At 32.5% G+C, this 14,648-nt stretch overlaps 1 protein-coding gene across 1 annotated transcript; it reads left to right on the plus strand.

The window, feature by feature from the left end:
• Positions 1 to 471: 471 nt before the first annotated feature.
• LOC127135034 (probable receptor-like serine/threonine-protein kinase At5g57670) lies at positions 472 to 4,605 on the plus strand. Its single transcript, XM_051061849.1, has 7 exons — positions 472 to 1,092; positions 1,210 to 1,464; positions 1,560 to 1,717; positions 1,806 to 1,885; positions 2,051 to 2,186; positions 2,698 to 2,847; positions 4,363 to 4,605. The coding sequence occupies exons 1-7, from the start codon at positions 912 to 914 to the stop codon at positions 4,522 to 4,524; spliced, it is 1,122 nt and encodes a 373-aa protein (XP_050917806.1). The 5' UTR covers positions 472 to 911; the 3' UTR covers positions 4,525 to 4,605.
• The last annotated feature ends 10,043 nt before the right edge of the window (positions 4,606 to 14,648 follow it).

Here is a 14,648-nt window from a genome sequence, read left to right on the forward strand (position 1 = left end):
GTAAGTCTACCATACTTAACATCTACAATCACTTTTACATTAGAAAAGAAAGGTCTCCCTAAGAGAATTGACACTTGAAAACCCTCTTCCATTTTCATTACAACAAAGTTAGTGAGTATAAACAATTGACCCATTTTTATAGGAACATCCTCTAAAATTCTTTTATTTTTTTCATTGAGTAACTAAAATAGTTCATATAGTAATAGTGAAATATGCTATTAACCCAAAAATAAATTTAAAATTACAAATCGATTATAGAAGTTAAAAAGTGCAAATCCTATAAACAAAATCAACTTAATTTATAAAAATAAAAAATAAAAACTAAATATGAAGTTTTGGTTTTTCTAAAAGATGAATAAGATACATTTATAATATGTCTAGTCATTCTTATGAATAGTAGTACTAAGTTGAAAGATAGAAGCAACTTTTTAGCTAAAGCTCATTTTCAATCATAAATGAAAAGTAGTTTACCTGAACCAATACCAAAATTAGAGTATCACTATTTACATCAACAAGTACCAATACCATCACCCTCATTAACTCACATATAATATCCTTCCATCTTAAAACAACTTTTTTATTTTTCTATCATTTACATCAAAATTATAGGGTCATCCCCATTCTAATTTTTCTCTTTTCTCTACACACATGTCTTTGTTTCATTGCTATATGCAATAACTAAAAAACTTGTACATATTCAACAAGAGACACACCATTTACTCTCTCTCTCTCTCTCTCCCTTAGTATAGACATGGCTCTTCTTCAACCTACACCTTGAAATCAACAAAATCTTGTGTTTGTTTGTCTCTATGTTTGTTAGACTCAAACACAGATAGTGATATCTATTTCATTGTCTTGTTTTTTGTTCTGTTTTTGCATGAAACAGAGTACTCTGTTTCATCTCCTTTGTGATGAGGTATATTAGGACAAATAGCTTTAAGAGACTCTTCTCATTCAAAAAACGTTCTTTAGAGGAAGAAAAAGATAACACCTTGAAGATTCTTCCATATGAAGAACAACATTTTCAAAAACCCACTTGGAAATGTTTCTCCTATGAAGAGTTGTTTGATGCCACCAATGGCTTCAACTCAGGTAAGTAAACGGCCACGACAAAACGGTATCTTGATATTATTCACTGTTTTTATGATTAAAAAAATAAACTTTTATACAACTTTTGTGAATAAAAGTTTGTTTTTTTTTTTGTTATAGAAAACATTGTTGGAAAAGGAGGCTATGCAGAAGTTTACAAAGGAATATTGAAAAATGGTGAAGAAATTGCTGTGAAGAGATTAACAAGAACTTCAAGAGATGAGCGAAAAGAGAAAGAGTTTTTGACAGAGATTGGTACAATAGGACATGTTCGTCATACGAATGTCTTGTCTCTCCTAGGATGTTGTATTGACAATGGACTTTACTTTGTTTTTGAGTTATCCACAACAGGTTCTGTTTCATCTATTCTTCATGGTAACTAACTAACTACATAAAACTTTGTTTTTTTGCATCAAAAAATGAAAAGGAAAAAAGGGTTGTTGATACTTTTTGAAAATCTTGTGTTGTAGATGAAAAGTTGGCACCTTTAGATTGGAAAACTAGGTGTAAGATAGTTCTTGGGACGGCGCGTGGACTTCACTACTTGCATAAAGGTTGCAAGAGGAGAATAATTCATAGAGATATCAAAGCATCAAACATTTTATTGACCAAAGATTTTGAACCACAGGTTCTTATTCTTATACTATGTAGTTTTTTTATGTGTTTTTTTGTTGTTGTTGTTGTATGATGAATGTTTGTGTTTTTTATTGTGGTAGATATCTGATTTTGGATTAGCAAAATGGCTTCCATCTCAATGGACTCATCATTCAATTGCTCCAATAGAAGGAACATTTGGGTAATCTACTTTTGATCATTTATGATATTCTGGGTCGTTTCAAGTTTTTGGAAGTTCGGAATAGATTTATTTGGGTTTAATTTAACTATGAAGATTTTGAGGTTTATAATTTTTTTTTTTGTATGAAAAGAAGTTTTGAAAATTTGAATGGTTTATGTTTTGTAGACATTTGGCACCAGAATACTATTTGCATGGAGTGGTGGATGAGAAGACAGATGTGTTTGCATTTGGTGTTTTCTTGCTTGAAGTCATTTCTGGTAGGAAACCTGTTGATGGGTCTCACCAAAGCTTACATAGTTGGGTAAGTAGAATAGTGTACACTAACCCTACTTCTAGTTGTTTGGAAAATTCTTTTTAGGTTTCTTCTAGTCCTAATCTTGATTAGTGCTGATTTTTTACATTCATGTGTTTTTCTCTAATCGAAAGATTCAAATTGTGTGAAGATCAGTCATCTTTATAATCGTTCGAATTAAAACTTAGACAATTCAAATCTTAAGATCAATATATTTTTCGTCAAAAAAATCTAAGAGGCCAATATCGGACTCTCCCCCGATCAGTTGTTGAACTAAAATTAGACTATTCAAATTTTAAGATCAATATCAAAATCTTGATTAGAATTTGAATCTTCATGTTTTGATTCATCACCACCAACACGATTGACTACATTATAAGTTATTTACAGTATTTGTTTAAATTTATCTATAAGCGATTTTTTTTGTCAAAAATTAAACCTAACTAGCAATATCGGACTCTCCTGATCACATTTTTTTCATCCACAAAACTCGAATTAAGTTTGATTTCTGAATGAATAGGCTAAACCAATTTTGAACAAGGAAGAGATAGAAGAGCTAGTAGATGCAAGGCTTGAAGGGAGTTATGATGTGAAACAATTAAAGAGATTTGCCTTTGCTGCCTCTCTTTGTATTAGGGCATCTTCCACTTGGAGACCTAACATGAGTGAGGTATAGTTTCTTTATCTTAGATTATTATTAATATTTTCTTCAAATTCCATCAAGATATATACTATGCTTCCTTAAATAATGCTTTCATTTATTAATTTGGTTGGCATAGTTTTATTCTTTTGCTATATAAGCAAAAACACCAAGTCATTCATGGACCCCATCTTAGCATTGATGGGTAGGGTTTGGAATTTGGATAGGAATACTTAGTATTTTAATAAAGAAATAATTTACATTACATATAATTAATGATTTTTAATTTGGGACAATGTGAACAATTATTAACTAGTTAATTTTATTTTTTACAATAAATTAATTATTTAAATATGACCGTTAAATCAATTCAGTTGATAGTTGTGCAGAGACATCAAATACAAGGGCGCTGATTTGAACCTGCGATATCTTATTTGGTCACCTTTAAAGAGTAAATTTCAACCATTAAACCATTTAACAAAAAATATACGTGGTTTATTCTAATACTCTATTTTCTTAAATATTGATTTTAAATGTTAATATATCTTTCAATTGAAATTTAAATATTGATTTGTTATGTGGTAAGAGTTTAACTTTTTGTTCTTAAATGTTATTTTTTTTATTACTTTTTCTTTTCCAATTATTAGTACTATTAATTTCCTTCTTCCCTAAAAAAGGAAGTAATGACCAACTTCATTTTGGTGATTATTTTAGAACATACAAATAGTAAACACAGGTACAACTACCACACTAGTAACTAATGCACAAGACAAGTAAAGCAACTAAAAATCTACTTTTTTATAATAAAAAAATTAAAAGTACGCAAAGTATCACAAAAAGGAAAAAAAATCTTAGTATTTTCATTTAAATTGATAACAATATTAAAAATATCAAAGTTATTAATATAAAATCGATAAAATATCTATAAATAATAAGAATTGTCAAACACATTTATATATTTAATAGTATAATAAAAAACTTCAACAACACAACACAACTTCAAAATACTTATCAATTATTTAAGAGCTAGAGTTTACTTTGATCATGTGATATCATGTAGATATTTTCTAAAACTAAATTTTGTATCTTTGCAAATAAATAAATAAATTGGATTGTTGGTGAAAAGTTTTGCATCCGTGACATATATTTTTTTTGGTCGTGGCAAATTTCGATATCACCTACGTAAACTTGATCAATTTGTCATATTATCTAAATTATCATGCATGTTGTGGCGTGTTAACTTCTCTATTTCATGCTTTTTTTTTCTTTACACACTTTTCCAAGTTACCAATTAAACTATACGCCACAATAAAATCAATTTATTTGTTCAACTTCAATGCTACAATAAACACAAAAAAAAACATTGTTTTATAGTGTAAGACTTGTCATTTTTTCTTGATGTTGTGTCTTACCTAATTTTGACTTTTGTTACAACAAGACATATTATTATATATATGTGACAAACATAAAATGTGTATAATATAGGAGTATATATGACAAGTTAAATTAATAAATGTGTTGGTTTTATTTGGCTTTACGTAACAGGTAATGGAAATAATAGAGGAGGGAGAGATTGATAAAGAGAAATGGAAAATGCCAGAGGAAGAAGAAGAACAAGAAGATGAATTCTGGGGGTTTGAGGATTTGGAATATGAATATGATACTTCATTTTCAATGTCTTTAATTGATTCAGTTGAAAGTATTTAGTTTTCAGTTGCATGTGTTTTTATGTATATACTACTACTACTACATGAAATAAATTAAAAATTAAGGGGTTGATTATGTTAATTAGTGTGTTATGTTATCTAATCAATCTCTTTTGTTTTTGTATTTTTGTGTGTGAAGTATGATCCGTATTATGTCGGCATAGGAAATGTCCACACATTTGGTCACGGATGTTAACTCTTTATGTAAAACAAGACAAAAATGGTCAACTCATCTATGCATATTTGACAAATAAATATGGAATTGTATTTCTTAATATATATGAAAAACCCTTAAACGACACTTATTTTAAAATGAAGGGGGTATTATAGGACTTGTCTTTGTATTTGCAATTTAATAAAATTCGTGTACAAGTCTATTTTTGTGTGGACACCAATAATTTTTACTTGTACATGTATTTTATAGGTATTTAAGTCTTCATATCCTAAGGATACATAAATACACATGCTCTTATCCGTTACACATATTTATAGTAAAAATAAATTGATCAATTATAAAATATCATATTATTTTAAATTTATAAAAATATTTTTTTAAAAAATTCAAAAGTATTATTGATAATTTAAATTAGTAAATTCTAATATTAGATATGAAATTTAAAAAAAAATCTAGCTTAAAACAAATGTCAAATGTTTCATGTTGTAATAATGTTGAAACTGTTGGAGTTAACATTGAACCTCCATTGTTGCACAAAAGGAAGAAGATGATGAAGAATTTGCACAGAGAGAGAACGAAAAACTGTAACCAACTTTCAAAATCAAAATTTTGTTACAATTTGTAACTAACTTTGGGTTTTATACAATAACCCAAATGAAACTCAAATGCAAATGTAAATGAAATTGAAACTAACGTCAATTTGAATTACATTTCATTTGACACCATCCCTTAATTTACATTCAAGTTTAAAAATCAACAACACCAATTTCATCCCTCAAATTAATGAAGTGTTCAGTTTTGATCGTCTTGGTCATCACATCTACAAGTTGTTTCTGAGTGCTGACATGAACAATCTCAAGCCCTCCATTTTGAACTTGATTGTGCAGAAAATGATATTTAGTATCATTGTGTTTGCTTCTTCCATGCAACACTGAATTCTTAGTAAGACTTATGGCTAACTTGTTGTCTACCATCAACCTGACTGGTTTGCTCGCCTTGAACTTCAGTTCCTACAGCAAATTCATCAGCCAAATAGCTTGACATACTGACAACGCACCAGCTATGTATTCTGCTTCATAAGTTGATAGAAAAATCACTGGTTGCTTCTTGGAGGACCAAGAAATGGAAGCTCCCAGATACATAAACATGTGCCATGTAGTGCTTCTTTTATCTACTTTGTCCCCACGCCAGTTAGAGCCTGAATAGCATATCAGCTCAGCATCATCTGACACTCCAGATATAAACAAAATTTCATTCCTCAAAGTCCCTTTTACATACCTTAGTATTCTGACTACAATTTGGTAATGTGACTATTCTGGCTTATTCATAAACCTACTTACCATTCCAGTTGCATAACATATGTCAGGCCTGGTGTTACGCAGATATCTTAGACAACGAACCAACTGTTTGAAGCTTGTAGCATCTACATTCTCACCATCAGCATTAGAATCTAGCTTATGATTTGTCTCAGCAGGTGTGACTGCTGACTTATAATTCATCAACTCAAATCTCTTCAGCAACTCAAGTTCATACTTTGGTTGGTGCACAAAGATTCCCTTTTCGGAGTGTAAAATCTTCATCCCTTGAAAATATATCATATTTCCAAGGTCCGTCATATCAATGCATTCATCATCGTCTTTTCGAACTTGTTTATCTCATAAGTACAACTCCATGTCAGAAGTATGTGATCCACATAAAGACACATCGGAATCACATTGCCGTAAGAAGTATACACACCATACTCCATTTCACATTTTTTGAATCCCAGATGCTTGAAAAATGAATCAAATTTCAGATTCCAAGTCCCTGGAGCTTGTTTCAGCTTGTACAAGGCTTTATCCAGCTTGTACACCATCCCTTCTTTTTTCTCTTTCACAAATCCTGAACGTTGTAACACATAAACTTTTTCTTGCAATAGACCATTTAGAAAAGAAAATTTTACATTTATATCTATCATAGGTCAATTCCTATTTATAGTTATAGCATTACCAATCTTATGGTTTCATGTCTAGCTACATGTGAAAACACTTCAAAGTTTTCTAAACCATACTTTTGTATGAAGCTTCTAGCTACTAACCTTACTTATGCTTGTAAGCTGAACCATTTGGCTTCAGCTTTATCTTAAAAACCCATCTCACACTGATGGATTTCTTGTTATGAGGTAGAACAGTCAATTCCCATGTCTTGTTTCGTTCGTTGGCCTCAAGTTCTTCATTCATGGCATTCACCCACACCTTCTTATTGAGAACCTCATTAACACTAACAGGTTTAGAGTCCACCAGCATGGCACTCTCTATGACTTCCCCTTTAGAGTCAATCTCAGTATCATGCAGCAACTCAAAGTATCCAAGTCTCCTTGGTGCCTGTTTATATCTTCGGGGCCTCTAGAACTGGATAAGTTCACCTTCAGAAGCAGGACCACCTTCAGATGATCCACCTTCAAAAGCTCCACATTCAGAGGCAGGACTACCTTCAGAGGCAGGATCAACTTTAGAGTTAGACTCACCTTCAGAGTTAGACTCTCCTTCAGAGTCAGACTCACCTTTAGAGTTAAAGTCACCTCCAAAGTCAGACTCGCCTAAAGAGTCAGTGTCATCTTCATATCACCTTTAGAGTCAGAATCACCTTCAAAGGTAGAATCTCCTTCAGAGGCAGAATCAGACTCTAGTGTTGACATTACACTAGAGTTGGATTGAGACTTGCTCCAATCTGATGTTTCTGATTCTTTTACCATGACATATTTGTTAACTTCAACTTTGTTGGTGATTGGGAAATAGAGCTTATATGCACTTGAATTATGGTAACCTATGAGAAACATGACTCTGCTTCTGTTATCCAATTTCCTTTTGGTAACATCTAGTATATGTTTGTAACATACATAACCAAACACCTTGAAATGGCTACCACTTTTATTTCTTCCAGTCCATTTCTCAATAGAAACTACTTCCTTTAACTTCTTTATTGGACATATGTTGATCACATATGCTGACATGGTAATTGCTTCACCCGTCAATGTGTAAGGTAGATTATTCTCCTTCAGTATGCTCCTTATCATGTCAAGCAAAGTTCTATTTCTCCTTTTAGGAAGACCATTATGATATGGAGTGTATGGAGAAGTCACCTCATACTCAATACCATGTTCCTCACAAAACTTCTTGAACTCTGTTGAATTGAACTCACCTTCATCATTGGTTCTAAGGATCTTCAATATTTATCCACTTTGATTTTCAACATTCACTTTAAACTTCTTGAGCTCGGTAAATACCTCATGTTTAAACTTTATGAGTGTTACCCATGTCATTCTTGTGAACCCATCCAGAAATGACACAAAGTACTTTTTTCCTCCAAGTGAAGGTACCTCAAATGACCCACATACATCATAAAGCAGCACACTTAAAGCATGAGTTAGTCTTGGAGGCATTTATGACGAGAATGTAAATCTTTGTTGCTTGCCTCTCATTCATATATCACATCATTTTTCAGGTGCCACAATCTTTGGAAGTCCCTTTACCAAATTCTTTGAACTCATATTATGTAAGCTTCTATAGTTCATATGTCCCAACTCTTGGGCCACAACTCACTTTCCCCTTTAGCACTTGTCGCACTAAGGCATTGAGTGTTTGTTGTTGCAATATTCACTTTGAATTTTGTTTCTTCCCAGTTCATATTTCATAATCAACTTCTGATTACATTCATACAACTTCAAGAGATCGTCCTTCATGGTTACTGAAAAACCTTTTTCAAGCAACTAACTTACACTCATCATATTGTTATTCATGTCAGGAACATACCATAAATCCTTAATCAGTACAACTTTTCCATTGTTCAATTTCACTCTGACATTTCTTATTCCTTCAACATTCAGATACTCATCATCAGCACATTTAATCTTTGTATTTCTACTAGAGTCAAAATCAATCAATCATTGCTTGTTTCCAATTAAGTGATTTGAGAAGACAGTGTTTGTATACCACCAGTCTACCATTATTCCATCTACATTCTCAGATGTCATCAATAGCACAGGTTCATCATCATAATCTCCTTTGGATATGTTGGGTTCTTCACTCTTGCTAACCTTGTTTGACCAGCAATTAGCAGCAAAATGGCCAAACTTGTTGCAACTTTAGCACTGAACTTTTACATTATCAAACTTGTCATTTATCTTTTTAACATTCTTATGTTTCTTCTCATCTGATTTGGAGAGTTGTGACTTTTGAGCACCACCACCATTCTTTTTCTTATTCTATAGTCATGCTTGCTTCTGGTTCTTCTTTAAAAATAAGCTTTCAGAGCATGTTTGGTCTCCTCTTCAAAATTTATTTCAGTCAGATGCAACTCTTGTGCCTCTAAACTACTCTGAAGCTCTTTAATTCTCATGGTGTCGGTGTCTTTAGAGTGTTCTATGGCTACACCTATGTAAGAAATTTGAGGAGTAAGTGATCTTAGTACCTTTTCAATGATTACTTGTTCATATAGCATTTTTTCACAAGACTTCATCTAATTCGTGACCACAATCACTCTGGATATGCAATCAAGCACATTCTCAATGTTTTTCATGCTGAGATTCTCATATTGCTTGCATAGGGACTGTAGCTTTACTTTCTTCACTGATGTGTCACCATCATAGCACCGCACAAGTGTATCTCACATCGTCTTCGTCGTCATCGAGTTAGCAATCTTCTCAAACACCTTCGTATCCACACACTGATGAATATAGAACAATTTCTTCTTATCCTTCTTCCTCGTTTCATGTTGCGCATTTATTTACGCTTCTGTTGCATTTTCTACAACCGGCGTGTAACCTTCATTAACGAGATCAAGAACATCTTCAACTCCAAAGAACACGCGCATTTGAATCGTCTATTGTTGGTTCGTCAACAATCTCTAGCCTTCCTATAAGAGGGTTACTTACAGGACCGACTACAAAGTCTTGGACTTGGTGCTTGGGTGTATGATTTTTTGGTAAGCAATGTTCTTAAAAGATTTAAAAGGAGTAGACGCAACTCTTGATGAGTTAGAAACGTAGTAAAAATAAGGTAAAAGTGAATGTATAAACGATAAAGCAAGAAAAATAAAAGGTAAACTTTGTAAGACTAAATGACTTGTAAATATAAAGTGGAGGCAAAATACATTTTTGTGAGGAGATTGACTTTTTTCTCGTAAACACTTTGATACTTCAAGCTTTACCCCTATTGCAAATGTTCAAAATGCCACCTTTAGAATTTCACCTAACATTGGCTTGAATACTAGCTGAAAATAACCATCCGGAGGTTACAAAACTTTCTCATGATGTCACGCGTCGGTCCACTTCCCCCATCTTGGCGAATAACTACCCACGATCTCTTTGAGTGCCCGCGTTTTCCTTCACCGCTCAAAACCTTCGACTTCGACCGAGGCTTACAGGTGTTGACCTACGGACTCGTCCACCATCCTGTCGAGGAGGCTCCGACAGGTCCCCTAGTCGAAACTGGCATTCTCCCTTAGTCGAAATTGGTCAGCTAACATCTACTGATTCCAATTCTTTTCGTTGAGTACTAGAAGCTTTGTATTCAAGCTACCTTTTCCGTCGTTCATCTTCGTTCTTGTGTAAATCACTCAGTTCTCACCAACAGTCGTGTTTCCAAAACCATGAGAATCAAGATTTGTGATTCTCTTCGATTTCGATCTTCAATTCAACGCAAATTTGAGGAACGAAATCAATCACACACCTCACGTACACTCATGTTTCCATGTGAATCAGAACCGGGGCTATGAATATCAATTTATTGGAGTTAACGTTGAATCTACATTGTTGCACAAGAGGAAGAAGAAGATGAAAGAATTTGCAGAGAGAGAGAGAGAACGAAATACTGTGACTAACTTTCAAAATCAAAATTTTATTACAATTTGTAACTAACTTTAGATTTTATACAATAACCTAAATGAAACTCAAATGCAAATGTAAATGAAACTGAAACTAATTTAAATTTGAATTACATTTCATTTAACCAAAACTAAACATGACCATTTTTAAAAACGCACGAAACATCTGTTTGTTGTATAAATTTAAAATTTGTCTTAATTAAACCGTACCTAAATAAAATTTTATAAAATCTTTGTAACTATCTCTAATTGTTTTGTAATAATAGAACTGTACCTAAACTACACATTAGGGCATATGGCTTAGTGACCTTCTGCAAGCATTGTTGGTTCCAATTCAAGAATGCAGCAATAACCACAAGTTTGTTGGATGTCAAGCAAGTTGCCATATGCGATGTGTTAATCATATGAAAATTGTTAGAGCTGTCATGTACTTTTGTAACCATATGATGTGACATTAATTAATACTGTAACTATCAATTGGGGGTTCACATGCAGTCTTTTAAATTCATATACTCCCAAATTAAGCACAAATCTGTGGACAGATATACTTTGATTTTATATACTAATTTTGGGCTTAAAAGTACCCTTTTGTTTCCTTAAGGCAGGCAAATGAGTTAAAAAGTAGTAATGTCTTTTAAATTAGACATTTTTTAAAATGTTGGAATTTTCTTTTTAAATAATTAATTTGTTTTTTTAATAAATGTTTACATCTATAATTTTTACCCACATTTGTTATTAAAATATTAAAGTGTTTGTTAGTTACTATATATTGTTTGAAACTCTTTTTATATTTAACAAAACAATAAAACAATTTGTATTTTTTGAAACTCTTTTTATATTTGACAAAACAATAAAACAATTAGTTGAGATTCAAGTATAAGTCTTTATAAATAAATAAATAAATAAATAAATACTCATCAATAAAAAAATATTAGATTATAAAAGAAATGGCTTGTATCTCTATTTATGAGTGTATATGAATCGGTTTTGGTTGAATTTTATCAAAAACATGATCCAACCCATACAGGGTACATTAGTTTGGATAAAGTAAAATAATCGGAAAATTTTATCCTATACCCCTACAATTGTACCCATACCCCTACATTTAAATTTTTTTGACCAAAATACCCTCATATAAATAGGGTATATTTTCCCTTTCAATTTTTTTTTACCATTTTCGTTGAAGACTTCCGGAGAAGACAAATATTTGGCGTTTTTGCATTGTATACCGGAACACTTAAGAGTAAGTCTTCCGGTTCATTAATTGTATACCGGAACACTTCTCTAAAGAGTTCCGGTTTGTTGTCTTTAAGGGACACTGAACCGGAAGTCTTTTAGAAAGTCTTCCGGTTTGTATAGTGTTATACCGGAACACTTTCTTAAAGACTTCCGGTTTGGATGATGTATACCGGAACTCTTTAAGAAAGTGTTCCGGAAGGCTTTTTGTGTTTTTTACTAACCGAAACTCTTCTTTGAAGTGTTCCGGTACGTAATTTTTTTTTATTTTTTTTTATTTTTTTTTAATTTTAATTATTTTTTTAAACATTATTTTTGCAGTGGTTCGAAGAAGAGGTGCAGATGGCCGGATTTCAGTCCGCACGTTAGACCGGGGTGCATCTTCATCTGCAGCTGTAGCTGAGCCGACTGGATATGGAACCACGCAAATAACCATAAAAGGGACTTACGTGCGCGTGCTCAACTTCGTAAAAACTCTTTTGAAATGAAGCTCTAATGTTTCCCAGTTGTAACCTCAAGTTGTTATTCATGGCTTCCCAACATTTGACCATGTCACCTATACTGTTTCCTAACATCTGCTTTAACTTCCAATGAGCAGATTCAACCCTAAAAATATCAGATATAAAAAATACCATTAGATATTGAAAATATCAAATATTAAAAATATCAGATATTGAAAATAACACATAAAAAAACATAAAAATAATATCAGATATAAAAATAACACATACAAAATTATAAGACGTACCGATTAGTCGTTGTGTTACCCAAATGTAGGACTCGATTAATCCATGCTCCAACAAATCTATGCCTATGTGGAGTCAACCATGTGTCTTTCACATAATTAATAAATCCACTATAATCAACACATGCTTGCTCAAGTTGATGCAACCGCTGACCATACTCAACCTCATCACTAGCCCAGACAACTTCCATCCATAATGTGTCTATCGTCTTTTGCAGGTCATTCACCACATGTTGTTTGCATTTGGCACCAACGTTTTTGTTAATGTGAAATCTACATAGCAAATTAATCGAGTTGGGAAACACAACTTCAATTGCTTTCATCAAAGCAAGATCTTTATCTGTCAAAATCACTTGTAGACACATGTCTTTCTTCACAAACAACTCTTTTAATTTCTCCAATACCCAGCAAAAATTCTCTGTTTACTCAGACTCCATATACGCAAATCCAACAGCAAAAGTCAACTCAGTCGATGTCATGCCAACAATTTCAAACAAAGGTTGTCTATATTTGTTTGTCTTGTAGGTGTTATCCATAACTAACACAATCGGAAATATATTCAACAACTTAACTGAATCAGGATGTGCCCAAAATATCTCTCTCACCACTTCCGAGTCATCCTTTTTTCTACTCCAATACACATATCCTGCATCCTCAATAAGCTTAAACAGATGTTGTATCTCACTCCTTGGACCTCTTATCTCTTTTTCTATCACACTCTTATGCTTGTATACTTGCGTAATCCGAGTGACATTCTCAGGAAACTTGTCTTGCAAGGAAAGCAAAATGTTTCTAGGTGTTACATGTCTCTTTGCCAAATCAGCGACATGTTGCTTCTCATCTGTGGTCAACCTACCAATAACCGAATGACCTTCTAATATATCAGGTAAACCATGATTATGTAACCCACATTTTACATCAATCTTCCAACCAGATCCATCTTTCGTCGGAGTCGACCTGATTTTAAATGGACATCCACATTTCTTGGACGCACTTTGGGTACCACTATCACTAATCTTGTGTTTCTCACCTTTATCACAACCAAATATTATTTTGTTACTTCTCCCTCTCTTCCCCGTTTCAGTATCTGAACGACTGATAATAACAGTTACTTTATTGTCGATTCCAACCTCTTTAATCCATCTGATAACCTCTTCTCGTGTACCAAATCTTTCCGTCGTCATAAACGCATTAGTAGTATCTACACATATTTTGGGAAGATTTTCCATTTCTGCAAAAAAAAAAATAATAATAAAAATAAAAACAAAATAAAATAAAAAAACGTACCGGAAGACTTAAAGAAAGACTTCCGGAACACACATAATACATACCGGAACACTTCTCCAAAGAGTTCCGGTATGCAAAATTTGTTCACCGGAACTCTTTTAAGAAGTGTTCCGGTTTTGAAAAAAAAAATTATTTGAGCCGAAACTCTTTCCTTAAGTGTTCCGGTTTGCTTTTTTGTGTGTTCCGGAAGTCATTCCTAAAGTCTTCCAGTTTGGAAAAATACATACCGGAAGTCTTTTTGCAGGAGTTCCGGTGCGAGGGGTGTGAAAGTGTAATTTTTACAATTTTCAACTGAATGGTAAAAATGAAATGGTAAATTGGTTAAAACCAATTAAGGGTAAAATGGGAATTTTTAAATTTTTGTAGGGGTATGGGGTTAATTTTAGGGGTACAAGGTTTTCAAATAATCGTCCACAACATTATTGAATCGGATTGGATAAAACCACATAATTGTGGGTTGGATTGGATTGGATAATGGATTATCTAATTATTATTTTTATTTTTTCTTTCTTATATAATTATAAATCATTTGTATATTTTTTCTTAATAAATAATTTGACATGTTACCGATATTTTTTTAAACATCAAATGACTAAATGCAAAATAAATATTATCATAAACATATTTACAAAAATCAAATTTATTACAATAAATATATTTCACCTGATGATCAATACATACAGATTTAAAGAATATTGAATTAGAACTCAATTAACAAAACAACCTTATCTTTGATATGAAGATATGAAAGTTATGCGCTATAAGGTGCACAAATAACAACAAATACAAAGAATCAAATATCAAACTCTAACACACACTA

Source organism: Lathyrus oleraceus, chromosome 4 (assembly GCF_024323335.1).
Source record: "Lathyrus oleraceus cultivar Zhongwan6 chromosome 4, CAAS_Psat_ZW6_1.0, whole genome shotgun sequence".
Classification (NCBI taxonomy): Eukaryota; Viridiplantae; Streptophyta; class Magnoliopsida; order Fabales; family Fabaceae; genus Lathyrus; species Lathyrus oleraceus.

Coding starts and splice junctions, on each gene's coding strand:
- LOC127135034 (XM_051061849.1), top strand. CDS start 912: ATGAGGTATATTAGGACAAATAGCTTTAAGAGACTCTTCTCATTCAAA. Junction 1,718..1,805: donor CCAAAGATTTTGAACCACAG/GTTCTTATTCTT, acceptor TTATTGTGGTAG/ATATCTGATTTTGGATTAGC. Junction 1,886..2,050: donor CCAATAGAAGGAACATTTGG/GTAATCTACTTT, acceptor TATGTTTTGTAG/ACATTTGGCACCAGAATACT.